Genomic DNA, 24865 nt, shown 5'->3' on the forward strand with positions numbered 1-24865 from the left:
TGGTGGCAGGGAGGCTGGCAACGAGGAGGCTGGTGGCAGGGAGACTGGCAGTGGGGAGGCTGGTGGCAGGGAGACTGGCAACGAGGAGGCTGTTGGCAGGGAGACTCGTGGCGAGGAGGCTGCTGGCAGGGAGACTGGCGGCAGTGTTTCCTCCTAGGCAGGGTCTGAGGAACTCACACAAGGGAGGAGGCCTCTGTCTGGGAAGACTTCCTTGCTTCTTGGGAAGGGCTGTCTTGATTCCAGGACCCATCCAGTCAGGTGGACTTTGGCCTCCTGGTGGCAGGTTTTTGCCCCAGAAGCCTATTAGTCTCCTCCTGGGCCCTCCCCCCCAACCCCAGACCAGCTCCCCAGGGCTGCCCTGGGCCTCCAGCATGGGCCAGCTTGGGCTTCTCCAGCAGACTTCAGCCAGCTACACACTTGGTCAGATTAGTTGTAGTTTTCTTTCCTGCTCTCTGCCCTCTGTGGTGTTGAGTTACTAGAAAAAATGGGTATTGGCAGAGTGAGGGTCGCTAGTATAGAGCCTTCAGGGAAACCGCCCCGCCACCCCCCCCCTTGCACTCCTTAGATAGAGCTCTTCATTAGGGACTGGGGGACAGGATGGGGCGCCTAGAAAGTCCTTTTTTGGACCTTGTAGAGCTTTAGGACTAGACTATCATGGCAACAAAAGAAATATTCACAAAGTACTCACTCTGGGCCAGACACTGGGGATTCAGGGAGAACTGGGCCAGCTATCCTGTCCCTTCTCCCCAGAGTGTCCAGGTCCTCATCTCCATTCTCCCCAACAGGGTGGGGACGTACAGGCATGGGCCTCCCCCAGGGTCTGGGGCCATGCCCTTAGGCCTTGGGCAGCCTCCAGGCAGCTGGCTACCAGTCCTCAGAGACCCTGTTGAGATTTAAAGTCAGAAGGGAGCTTCTAGTGACTGCGGCAGAATCATCTAGGGACCTGGGGTCCAAGTGATTCATTTGCGCCAGTATTCAGTGAGAGCCTGCTAGGTACAAGTCACTGTGCTGGGGGCTGGAGGTACAACAATGGAAAACAGCTGGGCCCAGCCCAAAGAGAACTCCCAGCGTCCTCCACGAGTGGCCTTCGCACCAATGAGCCAGGGTGGGCTGTGAGATGAACCAGGAGACAGTCACGAAGTGCTTCAGGAATGAACGAATGAAAACCAGTTTCACTCATTCACCCAGAGCGCTTCAGGAAGAGGGTCCTTCTAGCCCTTAGCACAGGGCCTGGCCCGCAGCAGTCCCTTTAATAAATGTTGGTGGGCTTGGCTGGTTCAGTCCCAGAGCTCACCCACCATCTGAGTGCTTCCGTGTGGAGTCCTCACAGGCTGGTTTGTGACATGGCTTTTCTGTGGATGATGGGAATCCACAGGGTTGCTGGACCGTGGCCAGCTGCTTCCATAGACTTCCTCCTTCTCTCCTCCCCGTAGCCACAGATCTGCAGGTGCACTGCTATAAACCAGTCAGGCATGTGAACAAATAGAGAAATCTTTTGTCCCCTAGGATGGGAAAGAGGTGTCAGCTTTTGGCCCCGTGCATTTTTCTCTCCATGTTCTCATTTTCCCTACAAGAGGAGAGTGTCATTGGACCTTTGTATGCCTGAGATAGGTGCAGATTTTAGTGCTGTAAGAGTTGACTGCAGAGCACAAGATGAAGGCTCATGGATGGAGGGTGGGCTGCATCCCTTGTCTAGGGGGAAGGCAGAACCAGGAGCAATGTGAGAAGGGTTTTGTATGTGATTTTTTTTCCCCTTTTATTTCAGCATACACAAGCTAAGAGAGAATGTTTTTCAAGAACATCAGACCCTCAAGGAGAAGGAGCTTGAGACAGGACCCAAAGCATCCCACGGCTATGGAGGAAAATTTGGTGTTGAGCAGGACAGAATGGATAAAGTAAGTTGGAAGGTGCCCAGTTGAGCTAAGCCTCTCTATAAAATCGCCATGTTTGAACAGTGGATGGCTCCCATTGCTTCCACCAAAGCAGCTGAAAACTCTTGATGAGAATGACGTGAATGGAAGACAGGCCCAACCTAGAAAACTTGGCTCTGCAGAATTGGAATTTGCTTGTAGGTCTCATTTATTTACCCCAATGACTTTTCACAGAAATCCATGTGGCCAGTCCTGTTCATGGTTGGGGCAGACTGGCATCTTTGACAGGCATTCTTAACCTTTGTTGCAGCCTGGACCTTCTTGGCAGACCATAGGTGAATCCTCTTGAACCCTTCTCAGAATAATTGGTCCAAATATATCCAGTAAAACGCAACATTATGAAGGAGATGAGGGAAGGGGTGAGTGTCTGGTGCTGCCTCTGGGCATAGGCCAGGGCTCCTGCTGGGGTTGGCAAAGCCACCAGTCTTGCCTGCCCTGGCTGCCAGCCTGAAATACACAAAGTCCAGACCACCATGTGAATGAGACGCTTGCTGGATTCGGCCCAAAGCCTAGCAAAGTTTCTTCACATCTTAAGTGCACTTGAAAGACTGAAGGTATAGCCTGTTATAGGTTGAATCTATACCGAGAGGCTGAGGTTGAAATAACTATTTTTAAAAGCTTGTGGGCAGAGCCTTATTCAAGTGATCGTTTTGAGCTTTTAGCAAAAGCTAAGGGAAGTCTTTGCCTCAAGTACGTCAGCTCCCGGCTGTTTCTTTTGACAGCCCTTTGCCTCTTTCCTCCCAGCTAATTTTAGACCCCGTGGGGGCTTGTTCTTGATGGGCAGGGAGGAGATAACAGGCTTGTTCTGGGACCATACTCCATGGTCCCTCTGTGTATTGTTGACAGACCTTAGCGTTGATGTTGACTGGTTGCTGGGTCTTCTTGGGTCCTCTTCCTTGATACCTGCCTGTCTTCCTGCCCTGGATGGAGGCTAACAGATGAGCTGATGAACTGACTTGTAGAATTTGACATTTCTTTTTGTCTTGTGCATAGGTTGGCTTAGACATTTGACTTGGTCAACAGGATGACATTGTAGTCATGGAGGGGGAGGAGGGGCTTATAGTCTGTTGGAATGAGTGGTTCCAAATAAAGATGTCCATCCCAAATTAGTCAAGAAACTGAGAATTGACACAAAGCCACCAACAGACAAGAGAGAATGGCCTTTGTCCCTCATCTCTCTGCCTCAGGGAGTTTTGTGAGAGCTAAGTCAAAGGAAGTGGTAAGAAGGAGGTCCCTTGTGGAGAGAGGGCAGAAAGGAAGGCCAGCCCCATCTTGGTGAGCTGGGTTTGGGGTCTCATCAGCTTAAGAATCGTTTCCCCCAATGTCCAAGCCTTGCATGCCTTGGAATCGGCGCAGTGGGGGGAGGCTTAGTATGGAAGTTGGACCCTGATCTCCGCTTGGAGACATGGTCATAGGGAAGGGACTTAAGACCTGTCTGGTGCCAAACTCCATCATCAGCTGCAGTGAGCCCCATTGGCAGAAGCCACTGCTCCCCCTGTCTACACAAACCTGACAAGGGAGTTTTGTCTCCTTTTACTTTTCTCTCCAGGTCTGAGTGAGAGGAGGGGCCAGGGCAGTATTAAGGGACCCAAAAACTGTTGGCCAGACCGTATTCATTAGGGGACAAGCCATGGCCAGGGTAGGGATTGTGGTGTTCTTTATGGTGCCATTTGGGGACCTTCTGTTCCTAATCGCTAGCATAAGGGAGGCCGTGACCCACAGTGGAAGCCATGAGGGCCCATGATGTGGCTATGGTCCAGAGGCTTTCTGGTATTGGATCCAAGCTGCCTGCTGCTGGGTGTGGGGCAGAGTGGCCAGATTCTCCTTGTCTTTCCCTCACACCACTGGTTCCTAGGGCTATTTGGGTAGGATGGATTTAGGAATTATTTGTGTTGTGTTTACAACCCTGGTCAGGCTGGGTCACTGTGATGTCTAGGGAGGGTGAGGTCAGTTTTTGTTTTCTCTTTTACTTTCTCCGGTTCTTCCTGTCCCAGAGCACGTAGGGCAGGGCTGAGACCAATAACTGTATTTGTAGAATAGGTCAACCCATTTTGCAAAAATTTCTGCAGATGGGACACACCCTTTAATGTGAAAAATTAAAAACCTGTCCTGATTAGTTCCCTCCCCCTCTGCTCAAAAGCTTCTACTCCAAGAGATGAAGAGCCTGGAAGGGAAGATGGGGGTACACATACACCCAAGAGTCAGGAGGGCTCCTTACTGAGGTCACAGCAAGATCTGGGGGAGGAGCTGTGGAGAAATGGGCGCCAGCGGAAACCAAGACAGGTCTGGCTAACTGGGATGGTTTTTTCTCTTTCTTGAAATGTTTTCTTGATGCTTGAAAAAACCCAAAAAACAAAACAAAAAGAAAACTAGCCGAGCATCACTGTCACTGCCAGTGACTGTCCCCTCTCACCTTCCCTGTTCCCCCAGTCCAACCCTGTCATTACTGAGAAGCACAGTGGTCATGTCCCACAGATCTCTTACTGAATGCTTCAAGTGACCTCAGGAAGTACACAGGCTGGATGAAGTGCAAGCTGAGAGGCAATGGGCTGCCTCTGGTAATGATGAATTTCCTACCTCTCTGCTTTGGCCAGGAGGGGGCTGATAGGAACCCATCAGTTTGGCTGCTAGGTTCCTCATGGTTGTAGAGCTGGCAAGAACCTTAGCGTTCTCCAGCTTCAATCCCCTCATTTCACAAAGAAGGAAGCTGAACTTGGGAAGAGCGATGTCACTGTCGCCCAGGGCCACACATGATCAGGGCACCCGGGGCAGAGCAAAGCCAAGCCTGGCTCCTGCTGCTACATTTGATGACTGGGGAGTCCTGGGTCATTGCATGTTTCCAAGGCAGTAACAGTGGCTTCGGGAGCTCGTGCCGGTGCCTGGGGGCTTTGCTCACTCGAGGGAGTTCGTGCCGGTTCTGCTCCACAAGCCCATTGCCGGGGATGCCTTTGATACTTTGGAAGCATGGGCAAGGGGCTCAGGAATGACTGGGGGGGAAAGGAAGTGTTCGGTAGGAATGAGGACAATTGAGTTCCAGCCACCAAGCCTTTGTAAGTGTCTAGATAGCTTCCAGAACTCGGCACCCATCCTCCCAAGGTTCATGGTATAAGCAAGAGTATGGGGTAAGACTAGTTTGGCAATCTCCCCGTGTAGGGTAGCGGACGGGCCCCTGGACATTGGCAGTAACGTTTATAAAGCCCTTTAAGGCTTAACCGATGATCTCACCACACCCCTGTGACAGAAGCATTACAGATGAGGGGACTGAGGGATGAAGAGACTTGTGAAGCCAGAGCTGGGATCCGACCCGGGTGTCTCCTCACGTCACGGCCGGAGCCCTCTGGCTTCTGTCTTTTGGTACAGGTGAATACTGTAGGACCAAATCCCAAGTAAAGGGAGGCTCCGGGGCATCTCCAGGGTTGTTGCCAGTAGAGAAATGGAATTCTGAATTGATATGTTTTGGTTTTGTTTTTACTTTGAGGTTATGCCTCACAGATAGATTCACATCCATAATATATGTGGCAAAAATCAAATGAGACATATGGGTTGATGTGAGCATTTCCATTAGAAAGGCCTTCGCTTATTAAATGCCAGAGAAGCAGCCTGGAACATTGCACAGAAGGAAGGCCTGAGAGTTAGGAAGCTGGGGGAGCGAGTCTTGCCTCTGAGTGTGTCCTGGCTGTGTGACCATGGGTCAGTCCCTTCTCAGACCCCAGACCATGACTAGCGGGAAAGCCACAAAAGGGGTGCTGCCTTGCCTTGGGAGAAGGAGCTTTTTCACTCACAGTTCCCTCAGCAATTTGAATCATTGTGGTCTGGACAAAAGCAAAAAAGCCCAAACCCAGCATCCCATCCACAGGAAGGCTTGCTGGTGATGGCTCCTCTGGTCCCTATGCTGGGCTCAGTGTGGCTGTGGGCCAAGCTTTTCAGGCAGTAGAAAGGACCGCAGTTTCCACGTCCACTGAATGTTAAAACAGCCAGGCCACCACAGATGCCCCCAGAAAGCAGCATGCCTGAGCCATTATCCTGGAATAAAAAAAGCCCCCCCCCCCCTTTTTTCTAGGCCAGGGCTTCATGTTGCTCTCAGAAGGTGCCGCTCACCCGCTCTGTGCCTTTTCTTTTAAAAACTCTCTTGTAGTCTGCTGTTGGCCATGAGTATCAGTCCAAGCTTTCCAAACATTGCTCTCAAGTGGATTCTGTGAGAGGCTTTGGTGGCAAATTTGGGGTACAGCTGGATCGAGTGGATCAGGTAAGTGATGGGTCTGTAGCCAAGGGTGATGTGGGGCACAGGCAGCTTGTGGGCCCAGGGCTGGTGTTTCAGTGAGCAGGCTTGGGCTAGAAACTCCTGGCCCAGATGTTGGAGCCAATATTTCAGAAAATGTCTTTCTGCCAAGATTTATCTGATCTTTCAGCATCTAGGTGGCCTAGAGTCAGGAAGACGTGAGTTCAAATCAGGCCTCAGACACTTGCTAGCTGGGTGACCCTGGGCAAGTCACTTCAAACTGTTTGCCTCAATTTCCTCATCTGTAAAATGATCTGGAGAAGGAAATGGCAAACCCCTTCTTTGTCTTTGCCAAGAAAACCCCCCACTGGGGGTCACGGAGAGTCAGACATGACTAAAACTGAAGAACCACCACCAAATCATAGAATCGCAGATTTCTATCTGGAAAGGACCTTAGAAGTCTGCCAGCCCACCCCCTGCCTCCACCACTCTGTAGCAGTTGAGGAAACTGTAGCCCAGAGGATTCCTTCCTTCCCCAGGGTCCCATTGGTGGTGAGGGTTGAGCTGGCATTTGAATCCAGACCCTCTGACTTCGGGTTCAGTGCTCCTGGTGTTGAACATGAGAACTTCTCCTAAGATTGCCGGAGTGAATCCACTGGGAGTGTGGTGCAGAGGAGAAGGCACACTGACATTCCTGACTAACCACAGTTGGCTGTCATTTGCCCTCTTCTTCTGCCTCCGACCCCTTGTTTGCTGTTTGCCCTCTGGCCCCTCAGCTCTTTCCCAGGCCATCCCCCGGCACTAGCTACACTCTCCTTCAGTGCCTGGCACACAGTAGGCTCTTCATAAATGTGGATGGGTGGATCTTTATGTCTTGGTGAGCCAGTTCAAGGCTACGCTCTCCTTGTCTGGAGTCCCTAGGCCCCGCATCAGAGATGTTGCTCTGCCCTCCAGGCTTCTTCTGGCCTCTGCTGCCTTTGCTCCTCCACTTGTGCTGTTCACCGGTGCTGGAGAAAATCAGGAAGCCACATTGATCTGATAGGTCACACTGGGCAGCCCGGCCATCCTTTTATACCTCCCTAATAGCCCACTCTCCAGGTAGTTTTTCCAGACCTTTTCATCCCTCCTCAAACCTGTAGCTCCCCTTCCTCCATCCTCTCGGCTGAGTCTGCACAATGCCCTCACGTGAACACTCATCCCCATTAGTACTGGCCCCTATCTCTCCTCTTTCATGACCAGACTCTTTGAGAAGGTTCCTTTCCTCTCACCTCCTTACTCTGGACAATCCAGCTTACAGGCTTAGTATTCACCTGAAAGTGCCCTCTCCAAAGTCACCCATGCTCTGTCTTCTCATCACCAGACTGAATGGCTTTTACTCAGTCTTCATCCTTCTGACAAGCTTCTTCTCGGTGCTCTCTTCTTTCTAGGTTTTCATGGCCCCGTTCTCTCCTGGTCTCCTCTCCCTTCCTGTCTGAACACATCTTTGCTGGATCTTCCTCCATGTCATGCTCACTCACAGTGGAGGTCCCCAAAGGCTCTGGCCTTGTCCCTCTTCTCTCTCTACATTTGCTTGCTTGAGAACCATGGATTCAATCATCATCTCTATGAAGATGATCTCAGATTTATTTATCTAGCTCTGACCTCCCGTCTTGCATCTCCAGTTGTCTTTCAGACTTCTCAGACTGGATGTCCAGTAGGCCTCTTACATTCAACATGTCCAGAACTGAACTCGCTATCTTTCCCCCCAAATTCTCCATCTGTTCAGACATCACTGTTATTGTTAAGGGTACCCCCAACTTCCCAGTCAAACTCAGTGTCATCCTCAAGTCCTTACGTATACTTCCCCACATAGCCAATCTTGCCAGGTTGTGTCATTTCTGCCTTTGTACCATCCTCGATCACACCCCCTTCTCTCCTCTGACACCCCCCCCCCCCACACACACACACACATTCTGACTATTGTAATGGCTGCTGCAGGATCTGCCTTCCTCAGGTCTCTTCCTCACTTCTGTCCATCCTCCATTCAGCTGGGAAATTGATCTTCCTAAAGTGTGGGTCTGATCATGTCCCCTCTCTATTCAAAAAATCCCTGTGGCTCCCTACTCCCTCTGGGATCAAGTATGAAATCTTCTCTTTGGTCAGAGCTCTTCATTAGCCCCATCTGCCTCTTTTTACTGGAGCCACTCTTGACCTAAAGGAATAGGTAAATCCACAAAAAATGGCACATGAAGGATTTCTCTATCAAAAGATCATTGGGACAAGGGCTTCAGAAGTAAGAGTGCCAGGCCAGTCTCAAAGCTTTCATCAAGGGGTGAAGTAAATCTGATAGACAGTACATGTATGAAAAGAAGACTCCAGAAGCATCAGGAGGAATCCTAGGGAAGTTGGGGAGACTTTGAAGACAGAAGAACTAAAAATTCAAAATCTCAGTGGATACAACAAACACTGGAATAAATTGGATTGACAGTAGATCTATAAGATAATGAACATAAAACCAAAAACATGCCCAGGATACAGCAGGGCTTAGAACAGTGAACTGAGGTACAGGCAACATCAATAATTGATTTGGGCTGTAAGAGGAAGGACTTCAAATCTTGGGTCACTTGCGATTCCCAAAGACACCACACAAGACTAACACGTCCTATCAAGGACCCAATGAGACAACGTCCCCTAGGGAACAAAGCAAGTGGCATTTTGAGTGCAGAGGACAACGCCTGTATGAAGAAATCCTGCCTAGAGTTCACCGATGCACAGATTGTTGAATTTTGGAATAAAAATAGGAAGATAGACTGGAAAAGTTCTTGAAACTTCAAGGAGGAGGAGAAAATGCTATTCTACAACTATGCCACACAGTTGCTGGATTTCTACAAGCAGGAGATGAGGTGACCTACGTAGAAGAGGGGAGCAGAGGGGAGCAGAGAGAAGCCCCCGATCCAGCAGCTTCCTTCAGAGGTCTTCGGAGATAAGTGAGTATGAGGTGCAATGTTATTTTTCAAGTACTCTTGGGCCTGTCAGCCATGCTGGTCCCCTAAGACCTTCAAAACCCGAAAAGATAGAAGTTATGTGTGCTGCATTTCCAAATCAATGTAACAGAATTAGAAGTAAATGTCAACCTGACTCAGAGCTAAATATTTTATTTATTCCCATGTTCTCCATGGGAACAAAAAAATTGAGGTTAATGGGGTTAATGAAGGAAGCAGAAAAACACGCTGCCATCTACTCAGATCCCTCTGTTGGGTCTGTCTTAGTGTGCTTCTTGCACATCGCCACAAGGACTGCACACTTCTCTGCTTCCCCTGTGCTGTGGTCCAGCTTTCACCCATCATGATCAACAACTCCATCTCCCACCTCCGGGCCTTTGCCCAGGCTGTCCTTCATGCTTGGAATGCTCTCCCTCTTCAGCTCTTCCTCTTGCCTTCTTCACAGCTCAGCCCAAGAGCCATTTGCTGTGGACAACATGGCTGATCCCCTGGTGGCAGGAGGCCACGGCTTCCCCTGACGCCCTTTCAAGTTCACTTGGACTTGTTTGCCTGCTTATTTACAATGGATGAAAAGTTGGTCAGAATATTGTGTATCAGAATGCGGCCCGGCCAAATCTTAGGGATAAGGAGAGATAGGAAATAGCAGAATTACATAAAATAGATCTATTCTTTAGGTCCAGCCATGCAGCCAGGTCTCACGTAGTGTCATCAAGATCCCAGCAAAGTGGAAACACCATTGTATTGGCATTTTCCTCCGAATCCTTTGGTACCTTCGCCACTTCCAAATAGGAGCAGCCAGGTGGCACCAGAATGAATGGCGTCAGACCTAGAGTCAGGAAGACTCATCTTTGTGAGTTCAAACCCAGTCTCAGACACTTATTAGATGTGTGGCCCTGATCAGCCTGTTTGCCTCTGTCCGCCATCCATAAAGTGAGCTAGAGAAAGAAATGGCAAGCCCCTGCAAGACCTCTGCTACGAGAACCTTGAGTGGGGTTAGGAAGAGTCAGACATGACTGAACACCAACAAGCACTCCCAAACAGGCCGCAAAGCTCTCTTCAGTGCATGTAAGAGAGGCCACCCGATAGGCTGAAGAAAGCCTGGCATGATCCAGGGCGATTCCGAAGGCCTCATGATGAAGGATACTCTGCACCTCGAGAGTGAGAACGGATGGAGGGAAGCACCATCGGGTTTTTAACTTTCTTTCACAATGTGGCTAATATGGAAATATGTTTTACATGACTGCACATATATAACCTATATCAAATTGCTTGCCTTCTCAAGGACAGGGAAGGAGAGGGCAGGAAAAAATTTGGAACTCAAAATTTAAAAAACAGTATTGAAAATTGTTTTTACATGTAATTGGGAAAAATAAAATATTTAAAATTTTAAAGAAAAAAAGCATTGAGGGGCAGTTAGGTGGTTCAGTGAATAGAGCACCGGCCCTGGAGTCAGGAGGACCTGAGTTCAAATCCGACCTCTGACACTTAACACAAAAACTAGCCATGTGACCTTGGGCAAGTCACTTAACCCCAATTGCCCTCCAAAAAGCAAAAAAAGAAAAAAGCATTGAAGTGCCCTGGGGTCACATGGTGAGGCTGTAACTCCCACCCTAGACATCTAATGCCAAGGTGACCTTGGAATAATCACTTAAGTTCTCTGGGCCTTGGTGTTTTCATCTGATAAATGGGGAGGCTAGACTTAATGATCTCTGTCCTTGGCCCCTCTGGTTCTTATGAACCCAAGACAGCCTGGTCAAGCTGCTCATTTGAATGAATGTCTTTGGTCCTCATTTTTCACATCTTCGTCAAGTAAATCAGTTACCAAGGCCCCAGATGGGGTGCTTCCACCGAGTTGCTGAAAATGTCAAAACTTTTCCACCCCTTGTGCCCACTGTCCTATCCAAGCCTCATCTCTCACTGCAGTCGAGACATTTTGGCTGAACGAGACTGAAGGCCATTGGCTTCTTGGGTTGTCGTGGCCAGATAATTTACCCCTTAGCAGTCCCCCCACAGTGACAAATCCTTCCTTGCTTGGCCAGGTTACCATGAAAGTCACAGTCTGTCACTGGGCCCACACTCAAAGACTTTCAGGAAGAACCTGCCTGGACTCCCCTTCTTGGGCGTAGCCTTGGAGAACCCTGAGTCACCTCCATGCAAGATGAGGCATTTGGAGTAGGGTTTTTGTTGAGGAAATGATTCACAAAACCAGGGGGAACTGGGTTTATTTGACCTGGTAAAGACCACTTAAAAATGAATAGAAATACAGAAGTGCTAAAGATCTATGTATATTTAATGCTTAGTCAAAATCGAATTCAATTTATATCAGCTCTCCCAGGCTGGCATAATATCAGAAAAATTATCAGCATAATTCAACAGGTACATTTTAAACACTTTAAAAACAAAGAAACCAAAACCAAGGCAGACAGTCGGCCAACCAGCATTCCTTATTAAATACTTCCTACACACCAGAAACTGCTCCATGGTGGGAGTGCAGAGAAGCGGAGCAGATCCCCCGAGGCTCTCACCTCCCAGCAGGGGAGAATATTGGGTGCTTGTTAGAGAGACGCAGGGTGGGGGAAGGGCCATTCCCAAGGAAGGGCCTGGGAGGAGGCCTTTGACAGAATTCAGTTTGTGATTCCTCAGAGGGACTAGGAATAGGAAATGGGAAACAAGAAATCTCACGCAATAAAACTTTCTACATACAATGGGAAGCAGGAGGAGTTGCTTTACCATTTGTGGAATCCAAGGCTGCATTTGGACTCCTTTATCTCTGATGGGTTATGTGAGGTAATGGAAGTGCTCCATGGCCTTTAAAAAGACAAGGCACACAGATGTGCAGTGATTTGCTTGGGGTCACACAAGGCTGGATTCGGGCTCAGGCCTTGACTTCACCCCCCAGAACCAGCTGCTTCTTCTGGGGAAGATGACTTCTCAAACATAAAATAAAAGGGAGAGGGGAGAGAAATTGAGTGGATGTTGCTGTTCAGACCTGGTTTGCCCCAGACTTTTCAGTTCTCTGGAAGATGCCTGGGCTCCCAGGCCCTTTCCTGGGGGTCGTTGGTGATGGGCTGAATCCTGCTTATTCTGAGCTTAGGAAAGGGTTTGGGGTCTTCTGATGTATATTCTTTTGTCTTTCCTAGTCTGCTGTGGGTTTTGAATACCAAGGCAAAACTGAGAAACATGCCTCGCAGAAAGGTAAGATTGGGGGTGGTATGCTGAGGGAAGGAGGGAAAACCCCCCCATCATCTGATTTGGGAAAGGAAGCAAGGTTCCTTTAAAATCCTAACTTCCTTCACCTTGAAGCAACAGACCACTCCTCTACATTTCTGCACTTTTTTGAGTCAGGCAGAGCCTAATGGTACTTCTTAGATGTACCTTCCCAGCCTAGGGGAGCTTCATTGTCCTCCAGAGGCTGGACAGCCCTTCCAGCCTTCCTCGGTGGGCAGTTATCTGTCACCGGCCCTTCACTCTTGGCTCAGTATTGGGCTGAGGAGAGATTGGCCTTTTCAGCCTCTAAGCCAAAAGCTCATTTTCTTCCCTTGACGAAATGAGTAAGTACTTCACTGCAGCACCTTCTTGTGGTCTGACCAGTCTAGATTACTGTGTCTCGCCCATCGGCAGGTGGTCAGAATTGTGTTTTATTAGGATGTAGTTTTTGGGAAAGCAGCCTCCCTTCCACCGTGCCTCCCACCCCCCAAAAGAAGAGATTCCTTCCTTCTTAGAGCTCCTTGAGGCCTTTTGTTTGGTGGACGCTATTAACATCTCTGAAGAATCTGCAGTACTCATGAAAGAGGAGAAATCTTCCAGAGATGTTTTGGGCTCCACTAACCTCTTGGCACTCCAGCCTTGGTTAAACCAGATTCTAAGGACCCTCTTTGGTCTCGTTGACCTGTGTCCAGTTCTTCAGGGAGTCCACTAGACAGCCCTCAAGCCCATTTTCAAATGTTCTGCCCCTATCCAAACCCCCTCAAGGAGAAGAGACTTGTGCATGCAGGCTAATGTGTGAGCACCATTGTAAAGGGCCCAGTTGCAGCCCTGCTGAAGACAGCTGCTTTCTCTTCTGTTGCTGAAAGTAGCAAGCATGTGAGAATTTGGAGTGTCCCCTGTCACTGGCCAAGCCCAGCATGGCCCCAGGATTGTGGCGCATCCCCCAGGGCATGAGGAGCTGCCTGCTGCCTTGGCATTTGGGAGGCCAGTCCATGACCCGCCCCCCCTCGGCGCCCTCCCCTCGCTCCCCCCTTCCCCCCTCCCCCCAGCCCTCCCCTCTCCCCCTTCCCCCGCTCCGCATTTGCTGGGTCAGCAGACTGCTTTGTTTCATCAGGCTCATAATCTCATCCCTTTCACTTGCTTGCTGTCTCCACATGCTCAGACTATTCTAGTGGTTTCGGAGGTAAATACGGTGTGCAGGCTGACCGGGTGGACAAGAGCGCAGTGGGCTTTGATTACCAGGGTAAAACTGAGAAGCATGAATCCCAGAAAGGTTTGTATCGGGGGCTGGCCAGTGGGGGGTGCTTGGGCCGGAGGGCTGGCCGAACGGTGCCATTCCCAGTCACTTGCCTTCTCGAGATTGTTGCAAAGACGGCCATGGGGAAGGATTCATTTTTAGGGGCAGTGATTGCATTAAGTTCTAGAAACATATATTACTCTTTATACTCTACCCAGTGGATAGGGAGCCAGCTTCAGAGCCAAGAAAACCTGAGTTCAAGTCCTTCCTCTGACCCATAGTGGCTGTGTGACCCTGGGCGAGTCACTAGCCTCTCAGTACTCTGGGCACCTCTCTGAGCCTAGAAGCTTAGAGCAGGTTCCAGCCTGCATGGGTAGGAGTTCCCAATCAATCAGCAAACACTTTTACTAAATACCTACTGTTTACCAGGCGTAGTGCTAGTTCTGGGAATCCATGTACAAAGAATCCCTACTCATAAGGAGCTGTAGTTCCAATGGGGTAGACAGCAGGCACGTTCTAAAATACATATGGCACAAATAGGAATTGGATACATATGTGCTGTGTGTCTGTGTAAGTGTATGCACACACGTGAACACACTATTACATAGATACGAGGGCACAAGCAATTGGGAGAGCAGGACAGCACCAGTCTTTTCCCCTGTCCCTGCTGTGACCTACCTGATTCTTAGAGACTTGGGACCATTCTTTTGGGGAAAACAAAATGGAACTATCTCATTGCCAGTCTGTGTGCGTCGCCATGTTGTTTCCTGTTCTTGTGGGGTCACTGGCCATGACCATGGCCGTTCTCACTGGCACCACCCTGGCTCGCCTGGTCACCCTTCAGGGCTTTGTTGACTCCTGGAGGTGCCTCAGGCTCTGGGGAGAAGTGCACAGCTTCAAGCCAGAGAGTTTGAATGACTGGATTCGATGGTGACAATGACCCTTTTTTTCCTCCTTTTTTCCTAGATTATTCCCGAGGTTTCGGTGGCAAATATGGTGTCGATAAGGACAATGTGGACAAAAGTGCTGTTGGCTTTGAATATCAGAGCAAGACGGAGAAGCATGAGTCCCAGAAAGGTCTCTCCAGTTTTCTCTTATGTTCTTGACTCTTTGTCCCTGACACGACGAGGCTTTGAGTCAGTAGCTGGTTTGTAAAAAAGAGCCCTCAGACCCCCAAATGGGATTCCAGTATAAACTTAGCTCCCTCTGCCTTTCCTGCTGATTGTGACCCAGTAGTATCTGTACCTTCCTAGCCTTGTCTTGAGAGTGTGCGGCATGTGGATGTCCTGTGGATGTCAGACCCCGGGCCTGACAAATGGCGTTTGGAGTCGCATGGATTGGAACTTCTCCTCCGTGGGGGCCTGTCTGTGTTGGTCTGACTTATGAATAGCACTGACCCTAGCCAGGGAGGCCAGAGGGGATTTTTCTTGATGCATCCCAAGAAGGGAGGAGTCCTTCCTTCCAGAGGACACCCACTCTCCAGCACAGAGATCCTTTCCAGGACAGCTGGGTGGGGAAGGGGGTAACATGCCCACAAACTGCCATCTGTCCCTGCAGCGTGGCCTCAGTCTTCTGCCCATTCTCCAGTTCCTTCTGTGATTCTTGTGGCCTTTTATTATGTGCGTAGACTATGTGAAAGGGTTTGGAGGCAAGTTTGGTGTGCAGAGAGACAGACAAGACAAGTGTGCCTTGGGCTGGGACCACCAGGAGAAAGTTCAACTCCACGAATCCCAAAAAGGTACAGCCATCTCCCTCTGTTCTCATCAGGGCCAAGAGAAAGCTCTTTATCTGTGGGTCTGTGATGCTCCAGTGGGACGTCTGGGATTTAAAAGGGCCTCTTGGCTTTGCTTGTTTGAAGCTCTCCTTTGCTTCCTGACAAGTCTTCTTTTCCCAAGGAAACTCAGCTTATGCAGGGGTCACCAGCTAGCCAGGGGTCACCAGGTCACTCAGGGGTCACCAGCTCACCTAGGGGTTACCAGCTAGCGCAGGGGTCACCAGGTCACTCAGGGGTCACCAGCTCACCTAGGGGTCACCAGCTAGCGCAGGGGTCACCAGGTCACTCAGGGGTCACCAGGTCACTCAGGGGTCACCAGCTCACCTAGGGGTTACCAGCTAGCACAGGGGTCACCAGCTCACTCAGGGGTTACCAGCTAGCACAGGGGTCAATCTCTTGCTCTGGTATTTTTGATAGATAGGAAAGGAGTTCAGTCAGGATTTGAGATTGGCATCTGCTACAGGGTGATGGAAAAAGGGGGAAGGGCTTCCTTGTCCCTTCCCAGTATCTAGGGAAGGAAATAATTCTGTCCTAATTGAAAGGTTAAGGAGAGGGGTCTTTTTTTTTTTCTTTAAAGAAAATAGAACAGAAAAACAGGGATATTGGGGAAGGAAAATCCTTTTCTTTGAAATAACTCCTGGGCCCTCCTGTAATTTCCAAAAGAGAAATCTTAGATATGTTCAATGCATGTGAGCTTGTTCAGTTTTACCCCTGTGTACATGACTCACAGTGTGTGTGCGTGTGAGTATGATGTGTACGTGTCTTTCACGTGCACACAGTATTCACTGGGGAGAAATGTTAGAAATTAAGCTCTGAAGGCATGCTTGGGTGAAGTCGCTTCCTCTGTGCCTCAGTGTCCTCGTCTGTAGAACTGGGGCTCTGGGCCGTTTCCTCCCTTTTCCCCCCTATGAGCTCTCTGTCTGAGTGGCCCTGTGCTGGAGCCTCCAGAGGATGGGGGCTGCAGCTGGGTTCTGTGCTCCCCTTTCCGTGCAGGCTGTAGATGAGGTCGCCCTCTCTGAGCGATGTCTCTGGCTGTGTCACCGGTCTGTGTCTCTGTAACTAAAAGTGTCTTTTCCTCTCTTGGTTGTCTTCTGCTGTCATCTGTGGATTTTCAGATTATAAGAGTGGTTTCGGAGGCAAATTCGGGGTCCAGACCGAGAGGCAGGACCCATCTGCTGTGGGGTTTGAGTACAAGGAGAAATTGGCACAGCACGAATCTCAGCAAGGCACAGTTGCTGCGCGGTCTCGGGCTCCTCCTCCCCTTCCCAGGCATCCGCTCGTAGCACAGCCTTGCACAGATAGCGCCTCTCAGGGGTGCTCTGGCCCTCAGAGCACAGGGGAAAGGGGGGGAGCCTTGCGCTTGTTAGACCAGCCGGGCCTTGGAGCGGGGGCTTGAGATCTGCCTGCCTCTGAGGGCTGGCACAAAGCCCGTGGTGTGCAGAGGCTGCTATCGGACCCACAGGGGTAGCAGGCTCTCGGCTTGCCTGGAGGTGATACTCTAATCACCGTCAAGAACCCCAGAGCTGGCCAGTCCTCCCCATAACCTTTGTCATGCCCAAAGATCAGAGAAGGCGCTGTCCTACAGCCAGTTCACATAGCTGCCACTCATGAGGAAATTGTGTTTAGACAAGATCCTTAGGGAGTCAAGGTCACAGAGTTCAACTTTGGGTGCTTTTTAGATAAGTATACAGCTGGGAAAGCTTCCTGTACCCCCGGGAAATGGGCAGCTGGGTGGTGCAGTGGATAGAGACCTGGGTCTGCAGTCAGGAACATGTATCTTTTTTTTTTTTTTTGCCTTTTGGAGGGCAATTGGGGTTAAGTAACTTGCCCAAGATTACACAGCTAGTATTTTTGTGTGGATGTTAAGTGTCTCAGGCCAGAACCGAACTTGGGTCCTCCCAACTCCAGGGCCGGCGCTTTACTCACTGTGCCACCTAGCTGCCCCAGAACATGCATCTTCTTGAGTTTAAATCATGCCACAGACACTTATTAGCAGTGTGACCCTGGTCAAGTCACTTTACCCTGTTTGCCTCAGTTTCCTCAACTGTAAAATGAGCTGGAGAAAGAAATGGCAAACCATTCCAGTATGTCTGCAAAGAAAACCCCCCATGGGGTCCTGGAGAGTCAGACATGACTGAAAAATAACCAAAAACCACAACCCCCAGGAAATCTAACAGGCATTGTCTTTGTATTTGAAAGTCAGCCACTCTGAGCTAGGTGGTGCTCGAGACGGGCAGGCATATTTCCCAAGAGCTGAGGCATTGAGGCCAGCTGTGGTCTGGCCTCTGATTAAGCCACAGGAAGGGGAGGATGCCATGTGTGTTCAATGTGGTGTCTTTTTGTTCCGTTTATGTTGTTTGTGGAGGGGCAAGGGGAGAAACGTGTGACTTTTGGAAAACTCCATTCGGGGCACTGTACACTTAGCTGCCCTTCAAGGATCTAGATGGAGAGCTTCTACACAAAAGTCAGAACTGTTCCCAGCTCAGAGCATCAGTGCTGGTGGGTGTTGTGAATGAGCAGCAAAGAGCAAAGTGTTCTCTCTGATCTGGAGAGTCGCCCTTCCCCTTCGTTGGGAATTCAGGCTTAGCTCTTAGGACTGGAACAGGGGGCTGAAAAAATAGTAACTTCCTGACTTTGCAGGACAGGTATTAGGCTCTCATTCTCACATAGCTGTTAGTAGAAAGCCTGCAGCCTGGCCAGGAGAGGTAAGGGGCTTTGTGGCCATCTCCCTGAATGCATGATTCCAACCCTTGGGTCTATGTGGTGAATAACTCTGCATGGACATTGGACTCGGAAGCAGATGTGCTTTTGCCATGTAGTTATTCTGTGGGCGGAATTCCCACATGGTCTTTTTCTGTAAAAACAAGCAAGAAAAATGCCATTGAACGTGGTTCTTGATGCTCAGCACATCCCAGAGCACACACGAGAAGCCCAAGCTGAACCACGTCTGCTATTACTTGGCGCTCTGAGGGCCCGTGAAGTGAGAGGCCGTGCTATGAAGTGGTGCCTGGTGAAGGACTTCCTTCTGTCGCTCCTGTCTTCTGCTTTGGCCCTGTTGGCGATCCCACCGGGAGGATCCTGCTGGCTGGGTCCTGGCGGGCCAGGGTCCTGCTGGCGGGGATCCCCCTGGCCTCGGCCCCCTGCCCCTGCCCCCTTCTCCCCGCCCTCTCCCGCCACGAGGCCAGCATGCACATGTCCTTTTCTGTTTCTCACCTGCCTGTGGACTGAACATTTGGAGGAGGGCTCAAGCCTGCCTTTCACAAAACAACTCCATTCAGCTGGGGCACTTGTCTCTGGGTTTCCTTGCACTCCCTGCATCTTCCTTTGCACATTCTATCCACGTCTATGCATGCACCGCCTCTGCAGAACGCTCTCCCCTTCAGACTGACCCCAACCTGCTGTTCTTCCATTTCAGATTATTCCAAAGGATTTGGTGGAAAATACGGGGTTCAGAAGGACAGGATGGATAAAGTGAGTAGCACCTCGTGCCCCCGTGGCATGAAGAACATTCTTCCCAGGGCTCTGAGACCCCCCGACAGCCTGGGAGCCCTGGGGACCGACCCCAGCTCAGAGTGATGCTGGGAAAGGACAAAGCAGCCTCTGGATGTGGGTGGACATGTCACAAAACAAGTCAGTGGAGCCCAAAGTTAGGCTGAAAAAAGAGCAGCTTCCTAACTTTGCAGGACAGGCCCTTCTCCCCACACAGCTGTTAGTAGAAATCCTGCAGCCTGGCTAAAGGATTTTAGCATTTCACCTTTTGCAATTTTTTTCAAAACGTGCCTTAGACAGACACATTTTTAGAGGGTATTGTGGCCACTAGGCGGCACCAGAGTGCACAGAGCACTGAGCTTGGAATCGGGAAGACCTCAGGCTAAATCCAGCGTAAGACCCTGACTAGCAGGGTCACTGGGCAAGGCACTGAACCTCACTTTCCCCATCTGTAAAATGGGGATAATAATAGATCTTCTCTCACGGTTATTGTGCGGTTCAAATAAGATATGTGTAAAGCACTTTACAGCCCATACATTGCTACATAAATGCTAGCTGTTATTATTTTAATTAGTTGATCTGGCATAGTTAGTTTGGCTATAATGAGACACATGCATTCCTAAAAGCACCTTACTATGCAAAATGATGCAATAAGCCCCACAGAAAAGGCGGCTCGGGGCGTCACTCAGAGATATCAGCCGTGGCGTGTTAAAGCAAAGCTAGGAGCCTAATAAATGCCAGCATCATTTTATGTGTGATACAGAAGTGCTGCAGTGAGTAATGGGGTCCCACAGGACTGGATCAGGCCGGCACAGGCCTCTTTGGTTCTTACCTCCAGGACCTCGGCAGAAGGTGCCTTCACCCCAGTCCTCCTCCACTCACAGCTCCCACTGCCCTGGAAGATAGCCATCCAATGTGGCTCTTTACTTTGGAAAAGACCCCAAGCTAGTTTATGGAAGCAGACAGCAGGAAAGCTTATGCTTGGGAAGTTGGGCCATTTTCTGCATTCTCACTGTTTCTCAAGGACGGAATTGTGCATAAGCAAACTCAAAACTTGCATCATGGCCTGATTGTTCCTGGCATTCAGTTTCTTGGAACAAATGTACATTTTCAAAACAAGTGTTAAAGCAGCCCTGCCTGTGTCTTTCATCTGTCAGTACCTCTGGGAATGAATGTAGAGACCTAAGAAATGGAGACTTGACTGTCTCTGCTGTTGGTTAGCTTTGTAATCATCTGTCCATTAGTAAACATTTATGAAGCAACCACTTTGTGCTAGACCTGGATACTTGAACTGAGGAGGGAGAGCATTCCAGGCAAGTTTCTTACTGTGGAGATGTGAAGATGGGATGTTGAATGTCGTGTGTGTGTGTGTCTGTGTATGTCTGTGTGTGTGTGTTTCTGTCTGTGTCTGTGTCAGAGATGGAGAGAGAGAGAAGGATCCCCACACACCATATCTTTCCATTGGTTACTCAGTATTTCCCGTGATTGCTTGCTACACAGTAGCAGCAGGTGGTTGGATGTGTTACTTTCTTCACTGGGAATGTGAGTAAATATTTATGGGTAGTTTTTTGGAAAGCATTATCTATGTCCAAAAGAGAAATAAAGCAGAAGTCTGATCACACTCCATATAAAAGCTAGCCACCTGAAGCCTCGTTTTCTTTCTTTCTTTCCTATCTTTGCAGAATGCCTCGACCTTCGAAGACATTTCCAAGGTTTCCTCAGCTTATCAGAAGACGCTGCCAGTAGAAGCTGGTGAGCCCCTCCCCCAGCGCCAGGCCCACACTCATGGGTTCCCTAAAAACTCCAGGGCCAAGCCCCGGTTTTCCAAAGTGAGATCTGCTGCAGGGACGCTTCTGCTGGAGAGGAAGCTCCAGGGCCTTGTTTTCTGGCGAGAACTGGAAATGTTCTCTCTCCCAGATTGTCCTATTGATGTGTCCTGGCCGATGAGGCTGTTTATTCTTGGTCGGTCAGTCAAGAGGCATGGAATTTCAGTATCTACTATGCCAGGCACTGGGCTAAACACTGGGGACCCCCCCCCCAAATCCCTACTCTCTGGGGGGAGGGATCACAGTGTTATGGGGAAGACAGTAGGCCAACAGTTACATATAGTGCATGTGTGTGCTCACATGTGTGCACGCATGTGAGTGTGTGTGCAGATGTGTGTGTGTGTGTGTGCACTTTTTTCTGGATAAAATAAAAAGACTTTGTTTTCCTCTCTAGTGAACAGCAAAACGAGTGACATCCGAGCTAACTTTGAGAATCTGGCCAGAGAGAGAGAACAGGAAGATCGGAGGAAGGCGGAGGCTGAGAGAGCCCAGCGGATGGCCAAGGAGAAGCAGGAGCAGGAGGAGGCCCGCCGGAAGCTGGAGGTCAGCGAGCATCCCTGCTCGGACAGGGCCGGGGCCGGAGCGTCCGTCTGATGTTGCAGACTAGCCCTCCCTGGGCCTTCCCACTGGGGTCAGCCCCCAGCCTAGATTTAGAAGACGTGTGCTGAGCTGGTGATGGTATTTAGTGGGGAGATTGAGGAGCTTGGAGGTCCCAAAGACTAGGTTCAGATCTGCCTCTGCCATTGCCTGGGGGTCCCCGAGCGAGTCCCTTTCCTCCTCTCAGATGCAGCTTCCTCAGCTTTAAACCAGGGTCTCTCTCCCCACTTCACTTCCTCCCTTTCCCCCTCCTGTCTTTGTCAAATTCCTTGTAAACCTTAAGGTGCTGTATGAAGGTCATTTTGCTTGTAGAGGTGAGAGGGGCTGTGGAGACCATTCGGCCTAGAATGCACACCTACCCATTTTGTAGATGTGGAAACTGAGGCCCAGAGACAAAAGCTCAATTACCCTTGCATTGTGGGCTGGACAGAGATGGTTTTCTAGGCCTTGCTAGAGACCTGACCCTTCTTCCTGCATGTTTGCTTTTCTGGAATCTGCCCAGAATTTTCCACCTCGGCCTGTCCTTTTCCTGTGTCCCCCATCCTGCTGGTTGGTGATGTCAGAGGTAGGAAACCCACCAGGCCCTAGGGGTCTCCTGTCCCTCTGTGCCGACCACCTTTGGCACCAAGTGCTGATGGGAAGGGGGCACTTCAGGTCACATGTTCTAAGTCTCATAGGAACAGCCTGGCCCTCCTTCTCCAGGTGCCATGGTGGAAAGAAGAGGAGGTCTGCAGCTTTGAGAACGTCTCTGGCCATCCCCTTGTCTGTCTTTAGAGGATTGGCTGCTGCCATGCTGGTCCTCCCTGTCTCCCAAGGGTCCCCCTTCCTGTGCCTAGTCTCTGCATCCCCAGCTGAGCACTGTGGCCAGAGCCCCCTGGCCTGTGGCTGTTGGCCCTTATTAGCCTGTCCTGACCTTCTGGGAAGGCCCTTCGTAGCCCAGCTCTGGTTGCCTCCCCTTTCTCTGGTCGCCACATCTTGGCACAGGTCATGGCCTGGTCAGAGCATCAGGACTTGGGGGTCACAGTGTTACCTTGGGGAGAGGGGGACTTGCATCCATTCTTCCAAAGACATGCTCACGTCTGGTCATTCTGCTATCAGCTTAAATGCCACCAGGGGGTTTTCTGTTCTCATTTGGGTTCATCCAGTTGCCAGCCTGGGCTTCGGGGAGGGTCCATACCTGACAAGTCCTCATTTGTGAATTACAGGAGCAAGTCAGAATCAACAAGAAAACTCCGTCTCCTCCTCCCAGTCCCCAACTGCCGGCTGAGGAGAGGCCACCCACCAGCCCTGTCTATGAGGTCAGTGCAAAGCCCTGAGCTGGAGAACTGGACCCTCTGTGATCGCCGGCCCCCTTGTGATCGATCGCTAGCCCTCCTGTGATCAATCACTTGCCCCTCTGTGATTAATTGCTAGCTCCTCTCTGATTACCAGCTTCCCTGTGATTGATTGCTTGCCTGGTGCTAGAGGGGATAGATCAAAGCTCTCCCCACCTCCCACCCTCACCCCCACCTCACTCACCCCAATGAGCAAGACCATCAGCTTGACAGATTTCTGCTGCCTCCATTTCCTCTGCTCATTTCCCCCCAGTGTCATGTCAAGCATAAGTTGGGGGTGAAGGCCAAGGACAGGGTGGTGTGCCTGGCTCACTACAGGTGCCCTCAGAGCCCAGCCCATCTCCCAGTCAGATTTCTAGTGGACAGTGGACAGAGCCCCAGACCTGGAGTCAGGAAGGCTCATCTTTATGAGTTCAAATCCAGCCTCAGACACTAACTGTGTGACCCTGGGCAAGTCACAATCCTGTTTGCCTTAGTTTCCCCCTCTATAAAATGAGCTGGAGAAGGAAAAGGTGAAGCAAGCAGTCGGTTGTCTCTGCAAAGAGAAGCCCAAACGGCTGTCATACAGAGTCAGAAACAGGCAGAACGACTCAGTAACCACATGGTTGGAGAGGATCCAAAAGACCTCAGCCAGCCAGCTGTTATTAGCTGCTTCTAATGTTTCAGGACTTGTGCTTGGCACCAGGGAGACAGACAGAGCTTCAGCAGCCCCTGCCCATGGGGAGCTTCCATTCGATGCACACAAATGCAGGATCAGTACCAGGGAGTCTGGGCCTTGGCCGCAAGCGTGTGGAGGGGAGGGGAGGGGACAGAAGACCTACTGAATGGTCCTTTCCATCAAGGAGGCCCACTGGGGAGAAATCTGGGCCCAGGACAGAGGCTGGAGGGCAGCCTGCTCTGGGAAGCCAGCCTGGAGGACCCTGGGCTCTCAGGCCGGTGCCCTTTCCCCTCGACGCTGTCGCTGGTTCACAGGAAGCTGTCCTGCTTTATCTGACAGTTCCCAGTGCACAACATGTCTGTGCTGCCTTTCAGCACAGACAGGCAAGAGGCGGGATCTCTCTACAGTGCCAGGGGGTCATAGGCTCTTCCGCGCCCCAGGCCTTGTGCCCTTTCTCTCCAGGCCTGCGGGCTGCTGTGGCCAGCAGCGACGTGCATCCTAGTTTTCCAAAGTCTGGACAGTTCACATCCTAACTCTGGCGTGTCCTTAGCTATGTGACCCAGGCCAATTCACTTAACCTGCCTGCCTCAGTTTCCTTATTTGGGGATGATACTAGCATTTACCTGCAGAGATTGTTGGAAGGCGAAAACAAGAGAACCTAACATTCCTCAGTGCCTTCTTCTGAAAGCTCTTCCTCTCTGGTCATGTGGAGAATGTTGCCAAATGAGCGGAATTCCCTCTGACTTTTCCCAGGACGCTGCGTCTTATGAGGCCGAGTCAGGGTACAAAGGCCGCAGCACAGCATATTCGGGGCCTGAACGAGAGTCGGAGTACACAGCTGTGCAGTCTGACTACCAGGAGACAGTGAGCCAGAGGGGCCTGGCCCAGGAACCTGAAGCCGTCTATGAGACAGCAGAGTCGATGGCTCCCAACCAAGAAGGTGACACAAGGGGGGATGCCGCCATTGCCCTGCCCCTCTCCCGAGCTGTGCCCGTGATCCAGGAGGGTTTGCCAGCCCCCCTTGGCACACCCCTATAGTGCCTCTGTGGAGGTCACCCGAGGCTTTCAGCATACTCAGGGTTTCCCTGCTGATTGCCTGAATCCATCAGGAGCCATTGAGGGCTTGTGGTTGGTTGCTCCCCCCAGGGTACCTGAGGCCTGGGTGGCGCTTTCACGCTCTCAGACTCAGGTCTGAGGCCAGTGCTGGCTGGGGCCTTTTGTGAAGGCACATCCTGGGCCAGGCTGGAGTCAGGCTTCTTGGTGAAGCTTCTCTGGATGGAGCGGCTTTCCCAGCTTGGTGCCCAGGGGTGCATAGTGGGACTGGAGGGATCGAGGCCAGAGACTGTCGGCCTGCTGCAGAGGGAGGTGGAAAAGCAGATTTAGACATGAGGGCTGCTTAGCTCTCGTATCTGTATGTAGCCTTATGATCTATGTAGAGAGAATACAAAACATGAAGATAAGGAACTCCTCCCCCCCAAAGGGGACCAGCAATGGAATCCTGTAGCTGGTGGTCCTTGAGCTGACTCAGAAAGAAGTTAAGGATCCTTCTAAGAGACAAGAATTGAGGAGAGACAGCCTTCCAGGCACAGGGACCAGCTAGTGCAAAGGCCTG

The 24865-nt window shown here is 50.7% G+C and overlaps 1 protein-coding gene across 8 annotated transcripts in view; it reads left to right on the forward strand.

The window, feature by feature from the left end:
* CTTN (cortactin) overlaps positions 1 to 24865 on the forward strand; it is a 46725-nt gene that overhangs the window by 16946 nt on the left and 4914 nt on the right. For 4 of the 8 annotated variants that reach the window (XM_069066547.1, XM_069066551.1, XM_069066552.1 and 1 more), the window contains 12 exons: positions 1766 to 1895; positions 6067 to 6177; positions 12272 to 12326; positions 13501 to 13611; positions 14542 to 14652; positions 15203 to 15313; positions 16465 to 16575; positions 18765 to 18820; positions 20521 to 20590; positions 21059 to 21207; positions 22467 to 22559; positions 24007 to 24193. In XM_069066547.1, the coding sequence (XP_068922648.1) occupies positions 1766 to 1895; positions 6067 to 6177; positions 12272 to 12326; positions 13501 to 13611; positions 14542 to 14652; positions 15203 to 15313; positions 16465 to 16575; positions 18765 to 18820; positions 20521 to 20590; positions 21059 to 21207; positions 22467 to 22559; positions 24007 to 24193 (1295 nt within the window). The remainder of the gene's footprint in view (positions 1 to 1765; positions 1896 to 6066; positions 6178 to 12271; positions 12327 to 13500; positions 13612 to 14541; positions 14653 to 15202; positions 15314 to 16464; positions 16576 to 18764; positions 18821 to 20520; positions 20591 to 21058; positions 21208 to 22466; positions 22560 to 24006; positions 24194 to 24865) is intronic. The other 4 variants (XM_069066548.1, XM_069066549.1, XM_069066550.1 and 1 more) reach the window with 4 other exon arrangements.

The sequence above is a fragment of the Petaurus breviceps genome, unplaced genomic scaffold (assembly GCF_028583685.1).
Source record: "Petaurus breviceps papuanus isolate PSGF00001 unplaced genomic scaffold, PetGlider_PUasm1.0 90721, whole genome shotgun sequence".
NCBI classification, from domain to species: Eukaryota; Metazoa; Chordata; class Mammalia; order Diprotodontia; family Petauridae; genus Petaurus; species Petaurus breviceps.